The sequence below is a fragment of the Pundamilia nyererei genome, unplaced genomic scaffold (assembly GCF_000239375.1).
Source record: "Pundamilia nyererei isolate P.nyererei 1_Seehausen unplaced genomic scaffold, PunNye1.0 scaffold00221, whole genome shotgun sequence".
NCBI lineage: Eukaryota > Metazoa > Chordata > Actinopteri > Cichliformes > Cichlidae > Pundamilia > Pundamilia nyererei.
Window position 1 is genome coordinate 262,140 of NW_005187622.1, and position 21,960 is coordinate 284,099.

A 21,960-nucleotide genomic window follows, 5' to 3' on the forward strand; every position below is an offset into this window, starting at 1 on the left:
TCATAACAAGTTTCAGGTTTATTAGAATTTTACTCGCGTGCCATCAGCTTCTGCTTCTTCAGCTTCTTCTGTGAAACCTGTAGAGAGAAGAGAGAGGCAGAGTTATGACATCATCGATCAGAGAGTTTGCACCGCTGCCTTGGCCAACAGTCGCTCAGTTTTAACAGGGTTGTTTTCATGGAGAATCCAAAGGTGTCCTAAGGAGTCATCACTGCGACAGATGATGAAGAGGAGGAAGGTGACGGGTTCAGATGTGCAGCCAGAGGAGCAGGATTCACTGTGTTTGCTGTGGCATTCATGGGACCTTCAGTAAAAGGGAAATCACAGCTCTCCAGGTCCCTAGAGACTAAGCCTAGAGACTAAGCCAACTTTAATTCCCCTAACCTCGCTCCGTGCTGCATGTTTGAAGCACCACCCCTCGCTCTTCCCTCTCCACATTCTCACCTTTTTCTTCTGGGCGACCTCCTCCTCGGGCTTGGGGACGATCTGCTCCTTTTCTGTCAGGATCATCTCAATGTGGCACGGCGAGCTCATGTAGGGGTTGATGCGGCCGTGGGCGCGGTACGTACGCCTCCTCATCTTTGGCGCCTTGTTGACCTGGATGTGCTCAATGACTAGAGAGTCCACGTCCAGACCCTGAAAGCACAAACACGGGTCAGAACCACCACGAGAAAATAGGACTCCATCGATCCTTTCAGAGCTCAAATCATCAGATATTAATCATTTATTAATCAAAGGCTCTGATTGGTTCACCTATTGCTTCCAAACATTTGGAGATGAAGACTAAACGTCACCTGAGAAACCAACTGCAGATCAATAGATGCTCAGACATCAATAATCAAACTGAGGCCTGAAGCATGTGATCATTAAAGTGGTGTTGCCCTCTCGTTCCAGCTGTCTGTGATTCTCAGATTGCTCAGACTGTAATTGTTCTTTTCATGGTTAATACAAAGGTGTCCTAAATGGTCATCACTGCAATCTGCTGCTCACCGATCAGCTCAACAACAACCAGCTCCACAGAGCTGAAACCGAGCTCGGGGTCATCTCAACGTCTCCGCCTGCCCTCATGTGGAAGCTCGCCTCCCTAAAGCCTGCCTGTGATCGCCACCTGTAGGCTGATGTCACGATGCAGATAATCATTTTAAACTTAAAGAACACTCTTGTGTCATAACTTCATGAAATCAAAGCCAGTGTCCTCAGGGACCTGCTTTCTGTTGGACCAACAAAATCCAGATATGCTCAATAGATTTAGATCAAATGTGCATACTCTGTCACGTTTAAGAAGTTGAAACGGACGACGAGTGTCATTGAGAGAAAAATATTAGTGTTCAGTTTGAGAACCAAGTTAAAATGTGAGATTAAAGCTGTCGATAAGTCAAAGCTGCCACGGCTCCTTTAGTTCATAAAAACAGCGTGATGAGTTCAAGGACGTCACAGAGGCAGTACAGAAAGCTGCGTCTGGGAAACAGCAGGATGGATGTTACAGCTCATGCCATACAGACGAGCTACGACTCATCACAGACATAAGACAGCTAACTCATTTGCAGAACAGTCCAACATTTGGACTTTAGTCTTAAAATAAACAAGTATTTTTCATTAATGCGACGCTGACATGCACACTACTTAAGAGACGCCACATTTAGAAAACTAACAACAATTCGATCACACAAACTACTTTGCACATCACTAGCACAGTTTCAGGTGTTTAAAGCTGCAGACAGACGGGTGTGACCTTCAGACTAAATTGGTATCGATCCTTTCAATATAAAAGTGTGTTCCAGGGAGTCCATCTCTCTGTCTGCTTGCTACACCCGTTGGCCCCTCACCTCCTCATGACCTCACCTTCAGCTCAGCGTTGCTCTCGGCATTCTTGAGCATGTGCAGGAGGAACTCGGCACTCTTCTTGGGCCAGCGTCCCTGGGTCCAGCCGTGCTGTTTGGCCTGAAAACAGAAAACATCAAAGGTGCTTTTAGACCATGCCTCCAAGCTCAGAGGCGGGGTAACTCTGGCCGCCTTCGCTGCTGCTCAGGTTACTAGATTTAGTTTCATCTTTAATCCAAAGGTGTCCTAAGAAGGTCATCACTGCAGCTGTCAGAGTGATGCCACGCTCGCTGGGACCTCACCTGAGCACAGCGGCCAACGCCGCCGTTGTAGCGGCGGAAGGGGACGCACTGGTGCTTGACGATGACGTCCCTCAGGTACTTGTTGGCTTTGCGAATGTGCATGCCTTTGATGGCCTGGGCCGTCTCACGGGTGTTCTGAAAGTGAGGACACAGACGGGTCAGAGACCGGATCAACAAAGTGGCACCTTTATGTCGTAACCTTCATGACATCAGCATGACGTCCAGATGTCGGGTCAGTTCTGAGGGCCTCGGCCGTCACATTAGATTTAATGAAAGTTGAACGTGTTTATAGATTTTAGGGGAGGCAAACAAACCATCAGAGAATCTCTGCGATCTGATCGATTCGACAGAAAACCAAGTCTCTTTAATCCACAGCCAAACAAACCTAGGAGCACTGCAGCCATCTTTAAAACTAGAGCTCCTCCCACTGACATAAACATTAGACCAGCAGCTCATTCAATCACAGCAGATTGTCTATTCAACATTTCTAAACACAAAAGTTACTCAAGCCATTCACAGTAATTTATTTTTCCTGTAAAATCCTGACTTATTCACTCCTTATCCTCAGGAGCAGAGCTTTAAGTACCTGAGCTTAAATATTAACTTCAAATTCAAACACAGAAATTCTATTTAATTACGGGAGGATTACACCTGTATTCAAAAGAGAGATTAAAAGTGTCACCAGTTATTTTAAGACATCTCACACATTCTGCAGCTGAAGCAGAGCTCCAAACAAACTGGGCTGTTCACAGAAACCAGGCTCATGCTGTTACCTGAAGCTCTAATGAACAGACCTCACTGAGGTTTATGCTTCAGCGAGACAACAACCTCGAAGGATATTTAACTACACATCACAGATAGCTCATAAACACCACTGACTCCTCCTGTGTGGTTTTTACATGTATCAGTGAGAGAACCATAATCACTTCTATCAGGACGATTAACCACAGCATCAATGTAAGGATCACTCAAACTGGGTGTGAGGAAGTGGAAAAACTGGGGGGGACAAACGTGTCTGCGTGAAATAAACTAACTACAGTACAGTGTTTCTATTGGCTGGGATCACAGATAGACATAATGCAAGAGTATAAAACACTTCAGTGCATCTCCCATCACTCCCGCGGCAACGAGCCATTCAGTTTCATGACTCTGAAGTAAAATGGGATCATTTTTCTCTACTGAGTCAGAGCACCATATTAACTCTGAACCCACATCCACGTGTGTTTAATGAGTTATTAGAGCCCAGATTGCTGCTGCTGCTCATGTAACCTACTCTGAGCCGCTACACACCTTTACACCTGAGAGAATCTACTTTAACATGGACACGCGTGAGATGACAGATGAACCCTGTGATCCCCTTTGTCTGTGCCCACATGTGGACTCTTACCTTGAAGTGCACCCGGAGGTTGGATCCCCTCGACTTGCATGCTGAAACACAGAGAGAAGCCGTTAGCACCCCCAGAAAAGACCCGGATCACTCCACCAGTGAGTGCGGCAGCTCAGTTGTGTCATTAGTTTGTTTTCATGTGGAATCCAAAGGTGTCCTAAGAGGTCATCACAGCCACCAGCTAACACCCACACATAGCTGAAGTTCACCTTTACTCACATTTAGTCGGGTTCTCGGGGTCGAGAGAGTAGCGGACCATTGTCAGATATCTGTAAGAAGAGGCACACGTTAGTCTCCTCAGGCTAGCACACAGCAGGTAAGACCATCTTAGACAGCACCGTCTCAGGTGACGTTAAACAGATTTAAACCCCACAAACACGGAGAAAAGGAGCTGCTAGGGCCGCTTTACAACTCCTATCCACGCCACACGGAGCCAACATGGCGGACAGCCGCCGGAGCCACCAACCCGGCGTCTCCGCAAATATCTTCATAAAACTTCATTTAATGGCTCCAGACACACAATTCAACCATCAGCGCACACATTTACACACAGCTGACACAATCCACATGCTTGCAGCGCAGGATGCAGTATTTTTACTCAGATTTAACATGGATTCTCCGCTTCGTGAGCGGGACAGAACTCCTACCTCTGAGGCCGCGGAAGGAAGAGGAAGTATCCCGGACGGCGCTCCTCTACTTCTGCCTTCCTGTGAGGGTTACCGCCCCCTGGCGGTGAGGAGGAGGAGGACGGTGCTCGGGGCGCAGTGAAGCGGAATGGACAGCAGGGGGTGGTATTTCACACACACACAAAATACGCGAGAAAAAATGTTATCCCGTGGTTACGCCATGATTATGACGTAAACACGATAATAGTGATGGGAAGTTTGTCTCTTTTCAGAGAGCCAGCTCTTGTGGCTCGAATCTCAAAGAAGAGCTGGCAGTTTTGGCTCCCAAATGGCTCTTAATTTATTATCATCTGTAGCCTCATATTTGACAAATATGAATGCTCTGTGTGTTGATAAACCCTTTTGCATTTAGTGTTTTTATGAGATGCCTTATAATTGCCTAATATTGTGTATTTGTTCTGTTAGAAAAGCAGGCATTCTTACTTTTGTATAATATTTTAATCAAACTTTTGATTTTAATTCAACACAAAAACAAAGCACTGCAAACAAATCCACAGAAGAGAAACAGAACCAAACTCAGCAGCCAAACAGTATGTCCTCAGGTTGACACTCAGAATAATCAAATGCCTCAGCTTGATGAGCTGATGCAGTTTCTCATCTTAGTTAGTATTTGCTTCTTCTTTAAGCTGGAGCGAGATGCTGCTTCGTTTACAGTTGTCAGTCATATTTACATGTTTTTACGATGCACTTGGACTCTCATTCTCACCGCAGTCTACTGTCTCACTCACTGACTGAGGAATATCGATACTTCCAATACCAGCATTTCATGTTGCAGGATCAATTCCCATATGAAAAATTATAATATCTAATTTGATTAAATTAGTTTTTAATCATAAATATGACATACAGACAAAAGTCGGCAATACCCTGTTAATAAGAACTACAGTCGTCTTCTGCCTCTCATTCATGTTTTTTTTGTTTTTTGTTTTGTTTTTTACAGCTCATTGTGTTCTACGTCCTGATTGGCTGTAGAGCATTGTCAATCAATCTCCGTGCTGTGTCGCCTGTACAGTACAGAATGTGTTTAACTTGTCCAATTTACATAAAGTGCTGTACTGTATGTTGTAAGTTTTCTCTCCAATAAACAACAATGTTGACGAAATGTGTTGCACCGTCGAAGGCAGAGGAAGATGCTAAGCATTGCACAAAAAGTTGGACTTCTGGACATGCTAACAGAATGTAGGAGTTACTGTATTTTTCAGATTATTAACTCATTCTTCTTGCTTCCTCTACTTCCGTACCATATCGTTGCTGTTGAATTCTCTCACAGCTGCTCTGTTCCCATATTCTGGACGTGAAAACAGGGTTTGATCTTTGGTTTCATTCTGTAATACTGGACTTATTTTTCTACGTAGGTTTGAACTTTGAGAGTGGTTAAATAAGAAAATAAGAAAAGTGTGAAAATGTTGATGCCTGTCTGAGAACAGTGTATAAAATGTGTAGTGAGGGGTTTTACAGCCTTAAAATGTAATTGTGCCCAGAATGCACTTTGTGAATGATGATAAACAGATCAAACTACCAGCGTTAGCTTCTGTTCTTCAATGTCACAGACATGAAACTGCTGTAGGTTACTCCCACTGTGATAAATCCCCCACACTGAGGCTGTGACAGGAGGAGTGAAACAGTTTTTGACATTTTAAAGGTTTTTGTGTGGATATCTACTCGACTTATGAAATGAAAAAAATGCTGCTAATGCTAAAGAACTGATTCTGGAACCACTCGTGTGTATTCGGAGGGCCTGAACTCAAAAAATATTCGTAGTATGAAGGTAAATCTTAGCATGACTTTATTAAAATAATGTGTCATAATGTGTTTTCCTGATTTTACTTTACTTGATTTCCCTCTAGTGGGGAAGAGAAATTATAATTAAAATTGATTCAGTGGTGGTCATTTTTTTTCACAAGCTGGAAACAAAATGCTTTATGAGGAATTTCAAGTGTCTGATGATTTTTCATTTTAAAAATATAAGTGCTCGTATTCACTCCAAGGACTCCTCCAGTTATCTGCTGCACAAAAATGCTCCACCCAAGAGTTCATAAATGAAGCGGTGGCACAAAAACTGCAGTTCCTCTGATATCCAGAAGAGGCAGCAATGAGACCCATGTTGAAACTTTACAGCAGAAATAACTAGAACTCACCTGTTTAAACTGTATCAAGGCTTAAAGTTTGCATTATTGGGGGTGTGGCCTTTTGACTGACAGGTGGATGGCGACACAGCTGGTTGTAGCTGCTAGTTGACTGCTAGGCTTCTCCTGATTGAATTCTAAACTGAACTGGGCCTCTGGACCTTGTTTGTGCAGTTGTGACCTACAAACTGTACATTTTCCCAGTGAAAAGGTGAAACTGTGTTTAGAGCGTGAATGAATGACATGGCCTGCAGGTATTAAAGCAGTCATTGTTTATTTGGTATTTCATGAACTGTGAGACGCTGGACGGAGCTACATAGAAAACCCCATGTGCAGCCTCACAGTGAGTCATGCACATCATTGCACTGTAAAGAAAGTCAAAGCTCGAGTGGCGACACCTCAGGCCAACATACAAAAATAAAGATATTATTTACAAACAACAACATTTTCCCATCAGCACGTGTCAGTGTTTTCATCAGACAGTGAAAAGAAGTTCAACATGTAGAAATCACTGTGGTTTCATTAGAAGACGCACAAATATCTGTACACGTGCCACATCCTCGGCCCGAAGGCTCATCTGCTACCTTCACATCAGTGTGTTCATCACAGTGTGTCTGAGAGCGAGTGCAGGCTCCGAAACCTCAGCAGCCCCACACCATTGCACACCCCACACTGGAAATGTTTGAGCAGCTCAGTCAGAGGATCTCCACACTCAGCATTCCTGTTTCTCACGGCTGAAAAAAATCAGTTTCATCATCTTCAAGTTAAAAAAAAAAAAAGTTTTATTTTTTTAAATAAATTCTCTCTAAAACCTCGTTACCTGTTCAGTTCTGTTACAGTGTGTCGTGAATAATGTTTGTGTCACACGGTTAAACACTGTGATTGTGTTTATAGTTGCACACATGATAATATGTGATCGTGTGACTGTTGTTGTCCCAGCCCGAAATGTTTTAGGAGAAATATATTCACGAGATAATAACAAAAAAAGAAATGTTCAGTGAACGGCTACATGGTCCTGCTAGTGCTGCTTTTTTCATGGGTTTCATGGGAGATGAACTGAACCTAATTTGATGAACATCAGAGAAGGAGAGACAGTAAAAGAAAAAATGTCCCCCTCAAAGCCCTGATGCTCTCAGAGCTTCTACAACTTTGTTCTTTTACTTATTTCATGAACTTAAGTTCATTTATTAATTAAGGTCACTAATAGGGTAAAACACGCCAGAGGAAAAATGGTTGAACTTTCTGCTGCTTTTGTCACCTGTGGTTTTAAGACTTATGCGTTTCCCCGTTAGCTCATCCCCATTCTCCCACAGCTAACAGAGCCCATCACCAATCATTTACAATGTTTTCTAATTGTGAAACAGTAACTCTCATTATTTCTGCACAGCTAACAGTTTCTACACTGTTAGCTAGTAACCTCATTTTTAAATTGTGAATCATTAATTTTCACGATTTCTGCATTTTGAACCCATAATAGTTTTGTAATTGTTACCTTTAATTTCCATCAATTTTCTAATTGTGAAACATTATTATCCATTTATCCCCATTGTTAGCCGTTGTTCCCACTGCTTTGCATTGTTTTCCCATTGCTTTTGTATTTTTGTATTGCTAACCATTAAATCCCACTGTTTCCCATTGGTAAGCATTATTTCCCATTATTTTCTCACAGTCATGTGTGAGTTGCTGATATTTTCCATTGTCTGTGTGAAATGAACACTTCCTGATGCTTGATACAGCGTTGATGCTGTAACTGCGTCTGTCCCATCATCACCTGAGATCTCCCGCAGAGCGCGTCGTGATCAGAGTCGCTCTGTGTCTCCAGCGGCGACCCGAACCTCAGTTTCACAGACTCCTCCCGACAAACTGTACGAAATAAGTGAAAATCCAAATGTCCTTCAGTCTTTACAGCCGTAGATTCACACAGGAGGAAGTGGGCGTTACTGTTCAGAGAAATGTGTGAAGCAGCGCGACTCGGTAACGGGACCGAGGACGAGGAGGAGGAACCCTCATTAGATGCTACAGACTGTGTGGATCGCGTCGGGCTCACTGAAGCTCTTCAGATACCGCTCAGTGCGACGTGAAGAGGCGTCAGAGACCTGCAACACAAACAGGAAGTTAAATAGCCGCCAGGTGAAATCAAAGAGTATTTAATTCACTCGGTCTGACGGTCACGTAAAAAAATGTAACTGTAGCAACGTTTACATAAAATCAAAGTAAGAAAAATAAGAAAAGCAAATAAAACTTCAAAAGGAAAAATAAACTCCAGGAACACGACAGAGTACGGTCATTGTATAAAACATATACTTTTTTATACTTTGAAATATAAAAATAATAGTAAAAAAATTTAATTTCAATTTAATTTGAATCATAAAGATTCAAATCACAACAACAGTGAAGATAAGATAAGATAAAGACTCTACAACAATACAGTGAAGCCCCAACAATCAGACGGCCGCCTGTGACCAAGCGCTTTGGTGACAGTGGGAAGGAAAAACTCAGGTCACACTCTCCTCAGTGTAATATCACAATACAAGTAATACTTGTTCATACAGTATTATTAATTTATTTTTATTATTATTTTTTTGAAATATAAAAAATAAATAACCTGATTAAACCGAATGTTTGGTTTTACAGATTATAAAATGTGGAGGTTTTCTATCCATCGCAGTGTCCGTTGTTTTTATGGAGCTGATAAACGAAATCATAATTTTTTATTTGTATCACCTGAATGTTTGTAAACAAAAATACAAACACAACAAAACAAAAAAAGTGCATCTGGTGATCTCTGACCTTCGCTGCTGTGTTCTGTAATTACTGACGTACACGTGAAGCAGAGACCCGTCGAGCTGCTCGCTCTGACTGTGGAGGACGCGAAGTGGTGGTTGGTGGCTCAGAAAGGTGACAGACGATGGAAGCCGGAGGTCGGAGGTGGAGGCTCTGGTGACGCAGTGAAGACGAGCCAGGTCGGTGTAGATGGGTGGGCGGGGCTTCATTTGAGACAGGGGCTGAGCACGGTGGGGGTCGGGGGGTAAACGAGGGCCACGTTGACCCGCTCCGAGCCATTCTTTGGACAGACGATCTCGGTGAGGCCTTCGGGCCGCGGCTGGCTCAGCAGCTCACCTGCAACAGCGAGAACATCAAAGACGCTTTAATACAGGAAACAGGAAACAGAGGAAGTAGGACATTCCCGAAACATCACAGAGAAACCATCACACGTACAGAAAGCAGGATGCGCTGGTTTTAGGAACAGAAGAGGCAGCTGCTCTGCTGTTATCAGGGAGGAAAAGTTCTCCTCCAGCATTTCAGATATAAAACAATAAATTATCTGATGTTGGACCAGGATGCTGGGTGGACACCGATCTGCCAGTCAGACAGATCTCAAGGCAAATCTGCCTCTAGCTTCTGGAAGTTTCTCCTGTTCTCGCCTCTAGATTTGTAGTTGTTTTTTTTAATAATAAACTGCTGGCACAAATTTAAATAACTGAAGACTCACAGACATCTACAGGCAACAATAATCCTTCACACTAAACTCCATTTACTTGTCTTTAGTAAGAACCTGCAGCAGCAGAAGCTTTTATGAATTCGGCCACAAGGTGGCAGCAACGTCCAGCTGTGACTTCATGCTGCAGAGCAGAGTCCCACCAGCAGGGGGCGCCTGGTCCTCCTCTGTAAACTACAGTTTAAGGTCAGTCCTGGGTTTAGCTGCAGGTTTAGATAGTGCACACAGCTGAGGGTCTCTGAGGTCAAAGTTCAGCCTGGATTCAGATGCAGGATAATTTTTCCCCCTCATTTTTATGTAATTTAAAAGTACGGAGGAATAGATGTGTTTGTGTTACTGGGGTGAATTTCATGACGAGAGCTCTAAATTTTCTTCAAGCATGACCTGCTGATAAAGATACTTAAAAGGGGAAATGGTTATAGGAGGTGAAAGGTTAAAGGTCGAGGCAGAGATGTTTAGTTCAGTGTCTCAGCTCTGGTGCTCTGCAGGGCTTTTTTCTTCTACTCTCTCCACTGTTATTAGAACTCATAACAAGGCGAGATTTCTGTAAAGCAGTAACAGGTCTGAGCTCAGAGCTGCACACAGGCGGCTCTCTGACTTCAGTTTCCTGCAGGGCTGAACGCCGTTCCTGTGCACGTCTCCATTTATAAGGCGTCCTCATCGTTTGTGTTTCAGCTGTGGATAAAAATACGATTAAAATCACGCACACACTTCCTGTGTGATCCCTCGTGTGTTTCTCTGGCAAACAAAGAAAAGCTGCCATCTGCAGATCGACACAGCCATCCTTTTTCCTTCATCATCATTATGGCTCCCTCCTCATCGAACAGCTCAGAGCCCAGCCGGTGACTGCTTGAGGAGGTTCACGCGAGCTCCGCCGGCATTCAGTTTCTTACTCAAACCATGTTTATAAATCATTTTAATATCTTTTTCCATCCATGTTTGTTTCTTGCTCTTCAGCATCTCAGTGTGTGAAAACTGGACTGGGTTAGTTTGAGCTTGTAGCCACGTGTTCTCTTTATAACTCTAAGCTGCACTTTATGAAATGATTAGCGCTCTCCATCTTTGGATGGATGTACTGATGAGGGTGGATGACGGATGACCTCAGGAAGCGTGTGACACGCCCTCCCGTACTGTTACCACTTGCCGTTCTAAAACACGTTTGAGTTGCTGTTATTTCCCGTTTTATTTTGAAAATCTCATCAGTTTCCAAATTTTGAATTAGCATTCCTTATGTTCTCATAAGGAATGCTAATTCTGTTTATGTTTTTCATAATGTACTGTCCGACACTCAGCTCCACCTGGGTGTTTGTTGTTGCAGAGCAACACACACACACACACACACACACACACACACACACACACACACACACACACACACACCTAATATCCTAACCTGCAGAGAGATAATGCAAGCCTCCTGCAGCTCGGCACTGAAGCCCTACTTTTTTTCTGTCACCGTGAACATTTACACAAATTAAATGCCAGATGTGCTCGTGATGTTGGATGATTTGTGGCAGATGTGCACAGTGGTGACCTGCCACATTTTGAGCTGAATGATGTTGAATCTCCAGGATTTTCAGAATAATTCTTCCTGGTCAGATCAATCTGTTAATCTGGCTTTTCGTCCCAGTGTGCCTTCAGAGCAGCAGACCAGCAGGTATGGCAGATCATTTTGCTCTCCGGAGCAGGAAGGCCAAGGTTTCGAGCTGTGACCTTCTAGCAGCTTCCTGTCATCATTGTGAGTCACTGATATTACACAAAACTGCATCTCAAACGTTCAGCTGCAGTGAGAACCAATCATCTAGCTCCAGAGCTGAAAAGCAAAGTGATGGCTGAGGAGCCAAAACCTGCAGTTCCTCTAATATCCAGCGCGTTTTACAGAAGAAATAAACACGTCCAAGTTATTGTGAAGATTGAGAGTTTGTGTCTGTGAAGGTTCTCAGTCATCCAGGTCATCGTAGTCTAAGGAGCTTGGACAGAAAAGCGTCTGGACTTCTTTAAGTTGCACCTTTCACCAAATGGTGGGGAGTCCCAGATTTAAACCTAGTGGGAGTTTCCCCCCACAGAGGGATAAAGGACCCCCTGATGATCCTCTAATCGCCTGAGCCAAGGTGTGAAACTGGGTGTGGGTCCCAATCAGCCAGGGTTTCGGGTGTGCTCATTGTGAAACCTGGCCCCACCCTATCATGCGAATTCCTGAGGTCAGATGGTCCAGGATGTGAGTGGGCATTAAGGCCTCTGGGGAGGGATCTCAAAACTGGATTATAGATGGCAGAGAGTTGGTGTCGTAAACCCCCGCCTCTGTTCAAAGATGGTCGCTCACAGTGGACATAGATGGCTTCTTTCACTCCTGAGGAGTGATTGAGAGTTTGTGTTAAGAAACATGAGTTCACATCTTTAATGATCCTCTAAAAATCCAGCCGTAAGTATTTTACACCCAAACCAGAGTTTTTCTGGAAGCAGAAACCATCAGAGTGGGTAACAAAAACCCAAAGGAGTTCCACAGGCATCTATTATCGATCCTCTGCTTTTTATTGATGTGTAAATTTTACTTTTGTTTGTCAAAGCACAAAAAGTTTCCTCCTTCATAACAACATGGAGCCTTTTGGAGCATTTTTAATGCCATCATCGAACTAAGCACACCGCTAACTTACCTACAGGCTCCAGAACAGGTGATTATAAATCTACGGGTGGTGTCATGGGGGCTACGACTCAAAGAAATGAAGCAGATTTGTTTCCGACGGATGTTTTTACATCAGCTGCCTCCAACATCACTCACAGCCCGTCTGTCCGTCCGTCTCAGCAGCACTTAAACCATTAGGCTTATTGATCGTGTGCGTTCTCTCAAAGTGTCTGCAGCTGCTGGCTCTGCTGGCCTGAAGCCAGCAGTCACAGACACAGTCAGAGTTACGGTCAGAGACGATTATTTGTAAGGAAAAACAGCTCTATCATAACCATTTCATTAAACCCGAGTACTGCAGAGCAACCGGAAGTACTGGGATATTTTACATCTGAGTATTTCTGCAGGTCTTTGCCACCGGCTGTGTGGCTGCAGGAGCTCCTGCTCCTCAAAGTCACTTCAGCTACAGTTTGTTTCTAACCTGCTGCTGAGCTTTGCTGCCACGGCCGGAGATCAGATGTTTATTTCATCAGTGGACGCAGCTGACGGCTCACACATCCGGCTGTGTGCCCTGAATTAGGCCACAGCCTAATAACTCCTCCTCCTCCTCCTCCTCCCTCTGACTGAGAAGAGTCATGCAGAAAGCCACAAAGACCTGATTTCAAGGAACAGGAATGTTCCTCCCCCCTCAAACACCATCAGCAGGTAGAGGAGTCATGTCCTCCCTCCTGCTCCTTTGCTGTCAGCCATAAAAGGGAACAGCCGCCACTCGCAGAGAGGAGGAGGAGGGGAAAGTGTACCCGTATCCAGGAAACTCCCACTGGGATGTTTGGAAAATGAGAGAAGTAGTTTCACTCCATTCAAAAACTGCCCAGACCTCCGATTTCATTTCCTCCTCTGTTGTGAGGACGACTTTGAGGATTTGTGAGAGAACGTCTGCAGCGGGGAGGTTATTCCAGAGCTGAAACAGGAAGTTAGTCTGCAGCCAGTCCGACCCTCTGGAAGTTTTTCAAGCAACGCTGACAAAAAATCTGATGGTTCCACTTTTTAAAACAGTCTCATTTTTTACTTTTTCTCTGCTGAAGCTGAATGTTGGAGTCATTATGAAGAATTTCCAGTGCTCATGCTCTGCTGAGATTTCTTTTATTTCAGTGACTTTTTTGGCCACGATTTAGCTCTCTACATAAATTCATAACACCAAACTCCCCGGTTCCGATTAGCCTGTAAACACAGCAGTCTGTTACTCTGACAGTTTCACGTTTCCTCATCCTAAACAGGAAACTGTGTTCACACAGACGAGCTCCTGCTGCCCCTCAGTAATGTGACGTGACAGTAAAGAACCGTATTTAAGGCTCATCTCATGTGTGAATCAGTTCATCACTGTGAACACAAACAGGTCTGCTGACTGTTCACAGTCTCGCCTCGCTCCTCCTGGCGTCACTCATCCTGCTGGAATATTTGCTGTTTAAATATTTACAGCCTTCGACCTGAAATAGAAATTTGTTCACAAAGCCGGAGAGGCCACACAGAGAAGTCTACAGAGTCACCCTCGCTCCATATTGATGAGGGACGATCCCGTCTCTGCTTTCACCGCTGCACACAGAGCGAGGCGATAACTAGGCCACGGCGACGACCCGGCTCAGAACAAAACATCACACGGGAGCAGAAATCTGCTTAAATCGCTGCCAAGAGATTTCAGGGGACATCAGGGGACGGCTCTCCTGCTGAGAGCCGTGAAGCTGCTGCTGTCCTCACTGAGACTCGTTGTTTACAGGGTGGAGATGCTTCAGCCCATAAGTTATTTTTTATTTCCATAACTATCTCATGAAGCAGCTGCAGAGCCAGCACCCATATACTGTATATAACAGACAAACATGGCCACTGTGACACAAACTACCCGCACAGCAGCCAAATTAGGTGATGCCATTAAAAATGCTTCAAAAGGCTCCAACAGCCGAGCAAACTTTAAACCAAATACAGTTTAAAGAGGTGACTCACCGAAGTGCACTCTCCCGGTACACTTTATCATTTTTCTCTGATCAGGACTGAAGTTTGAACTTTGTGGTTGAGAAACATTTAGTCTCCATATCAGCGACGATCAGTATCAAAGGATCTGATTGATAAAGGCTTCATAGTTTATTAGAGCACACAGCTCAGATGATCGGGGGGTTACTGAGCACGTGCAGACCCACGCATGTGTTAACAGGAGCAGTTTGTCTTTTTCCAGGCCTCACTGTGTGTGTGTGTGTTCCTCCGTTTTAACACACTGAAGTGTTAATCCTCAGACTGAGCCGATGGCCTCTGTCAGCCTGGCAGCAGCTGCTCCTCATTCATTCATTCTCGTCGCTGCGCAGCTTTTCTCGTCGAGGACTATTTGAAGAGGATCCGCGAGGCGGCCGAGCTCTGGTTTCTGCTTTAAAGGTCACTGAATGTGCCTTCACATCTGCTGCTGCTGTCACCACTGTTAGCAGCTCAGGACTCAAAGGTCAAGGGTGAAAAACAGCAGCTCGCGATGTGCATTTCAACCAAAGACCAGCAGCAAAGCACCAGAAAACCTCCATGGCCCACAGTTGACCCTGTGAAATACAGCCAACTATAAATACACAGAGAAGTGCAGACCCCGGACACCACACCAGGATCTCAGGCACAAAGAAAAGGCTCTGCTCCATCTCTAACACTGAAACACTCATGAAAAGGACGTTTCAGGAGAATCTAGTAGATTATATTACCACATCATTATTAACTGGCTGAAAATAAGTTTCTCCACAGCAGCTGATAGGAATGAAAAACTAAATCTGCTGACTACATTTCTGCTCTGTAACCTAACAGCAGCATCAGTTTGAACGCCGCTGAGCAGTGAGCTCTGCCGCCCTGAGCCAAGGAAGTGTGCGAGCAGGATCTGCACTCCATAAAATCCAGGATATGTGAAATGGAGCAGAATGAGGTGGCGGGATGAGTCTCAGAGAGCCGCCTCAGACTCTGGCAGACCCAGATACCGTGACCGCACCGCTAATCTCCTGTGATCAGCAGCTGTACTGGCAGTGAGGCCGATCCTCAGGAATGCGTGGCCTACTTCCAGAGCGCAGGAAAACCACCAGAAATAACTGCAGCCGGTCAGTCGGCAGGTCTGAGCGCAGCCACGCTACCCGAGCAGCAGGATTAACGGCAATCTCTGCTGTGGAGGTATGAGAGGAATGTGATCACGCTGCTGAGGATCCAAACAGTGAACGATGGACCGTCTGTGTTTCTGTTCTGGTGATTTACCTGCCAGAGAATCTGAGCTTCACAGGCAACTATTAAAACCGCTCAGGATCAGCACAGCTGCTGTGAAACTCACCAACACTACTACCACGGACATATCTCACTTCTTCTGAATGTAAGGAGGATTCATGATGAAGCATTTCTATTTCCTCTGATCGTTAAATAAAACAAACGTCAGAAACTTTCACTTCCCTGTGCAAAACAGCCTGAAGCTCTTCTCACATCCCGGCCTCGGCTTTCTCTCCAAAACTCCGGGATTCCCCAGAAATCTGCTGCTAATAATCCTCCACTCGCCCTCTGTGTGTGTGTGTCCAGCTGTTGTGTAATGACATTAAATGGTTTACAGCTGAGCAGATAATTTGGGCTTATTTCAGCGTGGTATATTTCCCACCTCCTCCAACATAAAACTGAATAAACGAGCTGATTATGTAAGCCGCTGAATGCCCCCGATGGAAATCTCAGTTCCAGGAAGCGTATTTCAGTGTTTCCTTTCAGTCAGACAGAAAGCAAACATTTTACAAAAGGGATCTTTTTTGGAAAGGTCACAATTTTTCCACCCTGACATACTCAGGCTGGCGTGCTGTGACCCAACTTCTGGTTTCAATATGACAGAGTTCGCGTCACAGCGATGCGCTTGCACAAAAACAGTGAGCAGGTAGTAAAGAACGTTTCTGCTACACGACAGAAAGAAAGTGAGGCTCTGGAACAGAACCAGGATACACAGGATAAACAAAGCTGCGCACCGAGCAGAGGAAAATACAACACAGGTGAACCCGGGACAGTGAAGACAACAACAAGGGTGAGAACAGGAAGAAAGGAGAAAAGGTGAAAGAATGAAAGAGGGACAGTAATGCAGAGGTGAAGTCAAATGAATAATAATAAGGCAGAAAATAAAGTAAAGATTGGACAGAACGGTTCAGGTGAACTCACTCAGGAGAAGAAAAGGGCAGTAACACAGCGAGCTACAAACAGGGAAACAGGAAGTAAAATGTTATAATGGTGCAGGTGAACTCAGGACAATACACAGGCGGGAGAGAAACATGAAATATGTCTGCATTTATCCTCCTTAACTCAAACATCTTCATGCATACGATCACTCTCAACATCTATTTGTTTTAAAAACTGTTTGAATATAAAACCCACATCTTTTTTATTTTCATGTTCATCACCTCCCTGTGAATGCCGCGTTATCTTCTCTGTTTCTGCCATGCACCTTCACTCTGAACATGTCAACAGATGCCGAGGATCAACCAGCCTCAAATGAACCGACGCTGTCCTTCAAGATCAGGCTCTTCTCATCACATCATGTATCTGGACTGTTTTCAGTGTTTTAGTGAAACCAGTCGGAGCTTCTTCGACGTCCTCTGCTCTGCGAGGTCATTATCCTGCAGTCTGATCACATGACCCCACAGCGCTGTTACATAATCCTGATAATAAGCAGAGCGCTAAATATCAGACACACACACACACACACACACACACACACACTTCCTGTGTTACTCAAAAACCGAAAGCTCATTTTAACCAGACAAGAATCTGAAGGCCTGACCTCATGGTTCAAAAACATGAATTACAGCTTAAAGCACCAAATCTGACTGAACTCAGAGTTTAACAAACTGGAAACAACAGGAAGTAGGAGGCAAAAAGCTTCAAGTGTGACACTTTAACCTTAAGCAGCACGTTGTGCCTGCTCCCTCTCTGATGACGGGAAAAGAAAAAGGCTGCGGTAACGTGTTGGAGGTCAGACTAATGGACTGTAAATGCTCTGGTTTAGTGAGCGCAGCGGTTCTCCTCACTGCAGTCCTGTGTTTGTATCTCAGTGGTTTTTATGGCTGAAGACTGTTCAGTTCAGCAAACAGTGGGTCAGCATGACGACAGCAGCTGTGGCGATTGGATCCATCTGTCCAGAGCTCGTAATCACTGAATGTGTAAAAGTTAATAAAGCAGCGCTCCTGTAGAAGAACTCTATGAGCAGGCGAGATCTCTGTGCCATCACAGGAGGATAACTACAAAGTAAATATGAAGCAAAGGCAAATATTCCGCCCGTTTCAGCCGTGACTTTTTAAAAATCTGCACAAAGCTGAAAACGTGAAATAAAAGCAGCTGGTCTTCACTGGGTTAGAGGCGTTATGGGAGTGTGTCAGCCAAAACATTTTAAATATGGAATTTAATGAGACATGAAGAGTTTCTTATCTGCAGAATGGAGATTAGATTTAACTTTGTCGCTGTGCAAAGTGCTGAAACAGGAAATGGAGTTTGCTTCTAAGCAGACGTGCAAAAGAACAGTTTTACATACAGAGAGAGCCGGAATATAAGGTTAAAGGTTAAAGAGCTGCAGCATGAACAAAGTTTGTTTTCTGTACATAGTAACTGCAGGATGTACAGTTGGATGTATGTACAATACAAACAATGTAAACGTCAGAGGTTCAGCCAGTGGTGAAATCAGAGCAGGAATATGCTGCTCCAAAAATTGCAAACTTTTGTGTTCAGTAGTTGTTGGAAAGCAAGCCAAAAGGTGCAAAAAACCCAGGGACAGGTAGGTTCAGTGACAGGCCATTGATACTGCAGTGTTAGTGTGTGCTGCACAGGACACCAACACTGCAGACCAGTGTCAGCTCTAACTGTCTGCTGGGCTCAAAGTCCACATCAGTCTGTGCACAGAAACCATAAATCAGGCTTCTGGCGGTTAACATCCCCATAAAAATCATCTTAAATACACACATTGTGTTCCAGACGTGGTTTGTGTTTGCATCCAGGGAACAAATGCGTTCCTGCAGCCCTCACTGAGCTGCTCCCACTTTTCACTTTCGACATTACCTTCTTAAATTCCACTGAAACTGTGAGCTGCGATCAATGAACGGGCCTCCCGCGGTGCGTTTATTGTCTAAGCTGCTGACTGAAAGATTGAGGCTGAGTTTCCACCTCCGGCAGGCCCAGTGCTGTCTAAATAAAGCCAACAGTGCCAGCAATAAACCTGGAAGGAAACTGTAGAGACAAACGGATGTGTTCTTATTGTGAGCGGCGGCTGCTTTCTGAGTAGCTGCAGGGCTGATGTTAAGGGCGTCGGGATTCCTAATTTACTGAGCTGACAAACAGCTGCTCGCGGGGAGCAGTGCTTTCAGCAGCCAAACACCTTGCTGCGGCCAGGCTGTGATTTAGCCGTCAAAACTCTGAAAACTGATGAATGTTCAGTTACACTTGTTTTTTTCAGAGTCAAAAGGCCATGCTGCAAACAGCACGTCTGCGCTCAGCGTTTCTGGTCTAAAAGCAGAAGTTAAATGACTCATCCATTCTGAGCATGAGTAACTCTCTAACTCTAAGCTAGATTACACATCAGGAGTGGTCTTCAGCTCCTTTTATTTCCCATCCCTTCTCCTGATGACTCTCTTCAGGTCGACTCATCTGCGGTCAGATGATGAGGAAATCCTCCACGCTGCCAGTCACATGTCTGAGCAAACAGAGCGGGATTACAGTGTGGTGATGTAACGGGATTGCCTTCCTCACCATCTCATTACGTGTCACTCACATGAACAGAAAGAACACAAATGCCTGTCAGGTTGTCCCATCAAGGCGAAGCTCGAGTCTGGTGCTGAAACTTCACAGAAACCGGACGTGTCTGAACAGGTGGCCTGAAAGCCAACCATCACTCATCATCTGAGAACAAACCACAAACCTTCTGCTTCTTTATTCCAGCACAGACCAAAGTTCCCCAAAGTGATAACATCAGTGTTTGTCCGGTGAAGGTCACATGATCTCACCGAAAGCTCCCAAACAACCATAAATGGAGCGTCTAAAATAAACTGCTTTCATTGTTTATGACGTCAGATCCAGCACGAGTTCCTCTTTTAGGCACTCAGTGAAAACATTGACGAGTTCAGACATGTCGCTCCTCATCCTCACACACAGGTAACTGCTCACCTGAGACCATCACAGATGCTCACAGAGGCCTCACAGCGGATTCTTCACACACTGGGATGTTTATGAGCCGTGTGACAGCTGTGGACGCCTCAGTGACGGATTCTTTGTTCAAGCAAACATCACAAGGCAAAGAAAAATAATGACCCTTCATTCTCTGATGTCTTAAATAAAAAAAAAATCTTAAACTGCAAAAGTCGCAAAAGAGAAAACAAGGGTTACATTTAGTAGGTGTTTAAGGGGTAAAGAGTTAAAAAGAAATGTTTTAAGTTTGGTTGAAAAATTAAATGTGAAAAGTTTTCGTCACAGTCTGATAATAGGATATGAACTTTACCCGAGTTTACCTCTGTACATTTGTTATAAAGGAAGTAAAATTTTGTGTTATAATTTAAACATGAATAAAAAGTAGAGGACCGATAATCGAGCCCTGTGGAACGCCACAATGCCCCATTCTGGTTTTTGTTACAGTGATCTCTGAAGGTTACTGCTTCCATTAAAACTCTGGTTTGAGTGTAAAACTTTTCAGACTAGATCTTTAGAGGCTCATTACACATGTGGACTCATGATAGAATTTAAACAAGTGATTTATAAAAATCACTGCTCCGTAGAGCTGGGCGATAGAACGATAATGATATGTATTGCGAAATAACTTTTTCTCGATAGAAAAATTAAACTATTGCGATAGACCTTTTGTCTGTTCTTCTGTAAAACAAACTAAGATTTATTTTTATAATTAATATTTGGTTTCTAAGTGGAATTGACAATTTAGTAGCCTGTTTTGTTTGATCTATTTTGAAACTTAACGCTTTAGCGGCTGCCTTTTGTATAGTTTGCAATATTTGCCTTTATTTATCTGAAAAAGTCTCATGTTTCTTAAGTACATCTACCCTGTTGAACTTATTATGGGAAATAAATATTTAAATCAAAACAAGCTGCTGATTATTTCACATTTTACTTGTGAGCAACGGCACATTTAAATCTTACAAATATAGTTATTTGGCTTATATCATGATAGATATCGTTATCGCCTGAAATGAAAAAAACATATCGTGATATGAAAAAAATCTCATATCGCCCAGCTCTACTGCTCCGTGAGTGCTCAGCCGATGCTTGGTGAAAGGCTGCTGACAGCAGTCACACAAAAGCCTTTAGCTGGCATACACAAGATTTATTATCTGCCAAACAATCTGTAACTCTGCTTTCAGAGTGAGAATCAGATGATGCTTGCTTACACACTACATCTGCTCAAGGCTGAACTTTTAAAGTCAGTAAAAACCTGTGACATCGTCACGGTAATTAAAAAAACATATGGAAATGTCTTTAAAATGTGTTCCCAGGAGGCTCCCTGTTTTCATATTTCCATATCAAATGATTTAAATTTGATTTATGTCCCGTCCAATGAAATCCTGCTCAGACAAACAGCTCAGTGAGTTAATCCAAAGTCGGAGCCTCCAGTCTGAACACGCCCAGACTGATACCTGGCTCAGGTTCAGAATGGGCAAACATGCGACGCCACGGCAGCCTGAGGCTAAACCACCTCTGTGCGGTGAAAACACAAAGTGCGGGAGGTCGGCATTTGCAAGGCGTGAACACCTGACGGGCAGGTAGGTCGCATACAGACTGCACTGACTGCAGCACGACAGTTAAAGAGGCTCTGCATCGGACCCGGGCTAATCCCAGCACATCCTCTAACTGGATTAACTGGAGATGCACAACAAGAGTGAAAGTGCTCAGACCACAGCCGCAACACGTCCTTCTCACACACGCACACTTCTGTTAAAGATTAAATAAATAAATAAATTCTAAATACAGAACATAAACTCTTAGTTACTGTCAGTGAGAGTACAGTCTCTTTGGGTCTGTTTGGGTTTTGGGTTTCCAGTCTGAGGATTGTTGTGGAGGACACGTTGTGGGCATGTGCTCAGACTAAGTCTTTCCTGTCAGGTCCTGAAGCTCCAATGAGTCGGAGCTGTGAAGTCAGGATGTTCGAGCAGAAGCTATTTTGACTGCTGTCTAATTTGGCACCAACATGACTTCCAATGAAGCTCAGAGAGGTATTTAACATCGACTGCTTCAGGCTGACAGAAATACCCACCAGTCACAGTGAAGGTCCAGACTCCCCGAGAAGCCAAAACAACGTGAAATATACAAGTTATTTTACAGCTGAGCCGATCAGCCAAATGATCAAACTATAGTCATCTTAAATTATTTCCCTAAATCATTTTAATGTTAGTTCTACAACAAAAGGCATCGGGACTGTCATACTGACAGTCATGTGTGTAATATCTATCTATCTATCTATCTATCTATCTATCTATCTATATATATATATATATATATATA

At 44.0% G+C, this 21,960-nt stretch overlaps 2 protein-coding genes across 3 annotated transcripts in view; both read right to left on the reverse strand.

The window, feature by feature from the left end:
• Window positions 1-4,194, reverse strand: rpl17 (ribosomal protein L17). Its single transcript, XM_005748404.2, has 7 exons — window positions 4,158-4,194; window positions 3,730-3,779; window positions 3,511-3,551; window positions 2,124-2,258; window positions 1,843-1,941; window positions 445-636; window positions 1-77 (listed from the first exon to the last, which is right to left on the reverse strand). The coding sequence occupies exons 2-7, from the start codon at window positions 3,767-3,769 to the stop codon at window positions 30-32; spliced, it is 555 nt and encodes a 184-aa protein (XP_005748461.1). The 5' UTR covers window positions 3,770-3,779; window positions 4,158-4,194; the 3' UTR covers window positions 1-29.
• A 2,385-nt stretch (window positions 4,195-6,579) lies between these two features.
• mfhas1 (multifunctional ROCO family signaling regulator 1) overlaps window positions 6,580-21,960 on the reverse strand; it is a 32,757-nt gene continuing 17,376 nt past the window's right edge. Inside the window, exons 2-3 of one of the 2 annotated variants that reach the window (XM_005748409.2) lie at window positions 9,146-9,442; window positions 6,580-8,418 (exon numbers count right to left, since the gene is read on the reverse strand). In XM_005748409.2, coding sequence (XP_005748466.1) covers window positions 9,312-9,442 — 131 coding nt within the window. In that variant the 3' untranslated portion in view covers window positions 6,580-8,418; window positions 9,146-9,311. Of the gene's footprint in view, window positions 8,419-9,112; window positions 9,443-21,960 lie in introns of both variants that reach the window. The other variant, XM_013914750.1, reaches the window with a different exon arrangement.

What these genes read in the sequence shown, in the direction of transcription:
- rpl17 (XM_005748404.2), bottom strand. Translation starts at nt 3,769, where the DNA reads ATGGTCCGCTACTCTCTCGACCCCGAGAACCCGACTAAAT. An exon ending in GCGTTGGCCGCTGTGCTCAG is followed by an intron (nt 1,942 to 2,123) that starts GTGAGGTCCCAG and finishes TTCTGTTTTCAG; the next exon opens with GCCAAACAGCACGGCTGGAC. An exon ending in AGAGCAACGCTGAGCTGAAG is followed by an intron (nt 637 to 1,842) that starts GTGAGGTCATGA and finishes TTGTGCTTTCAG; the next exon opens with GGTCTGGACGTGGACTCTCT.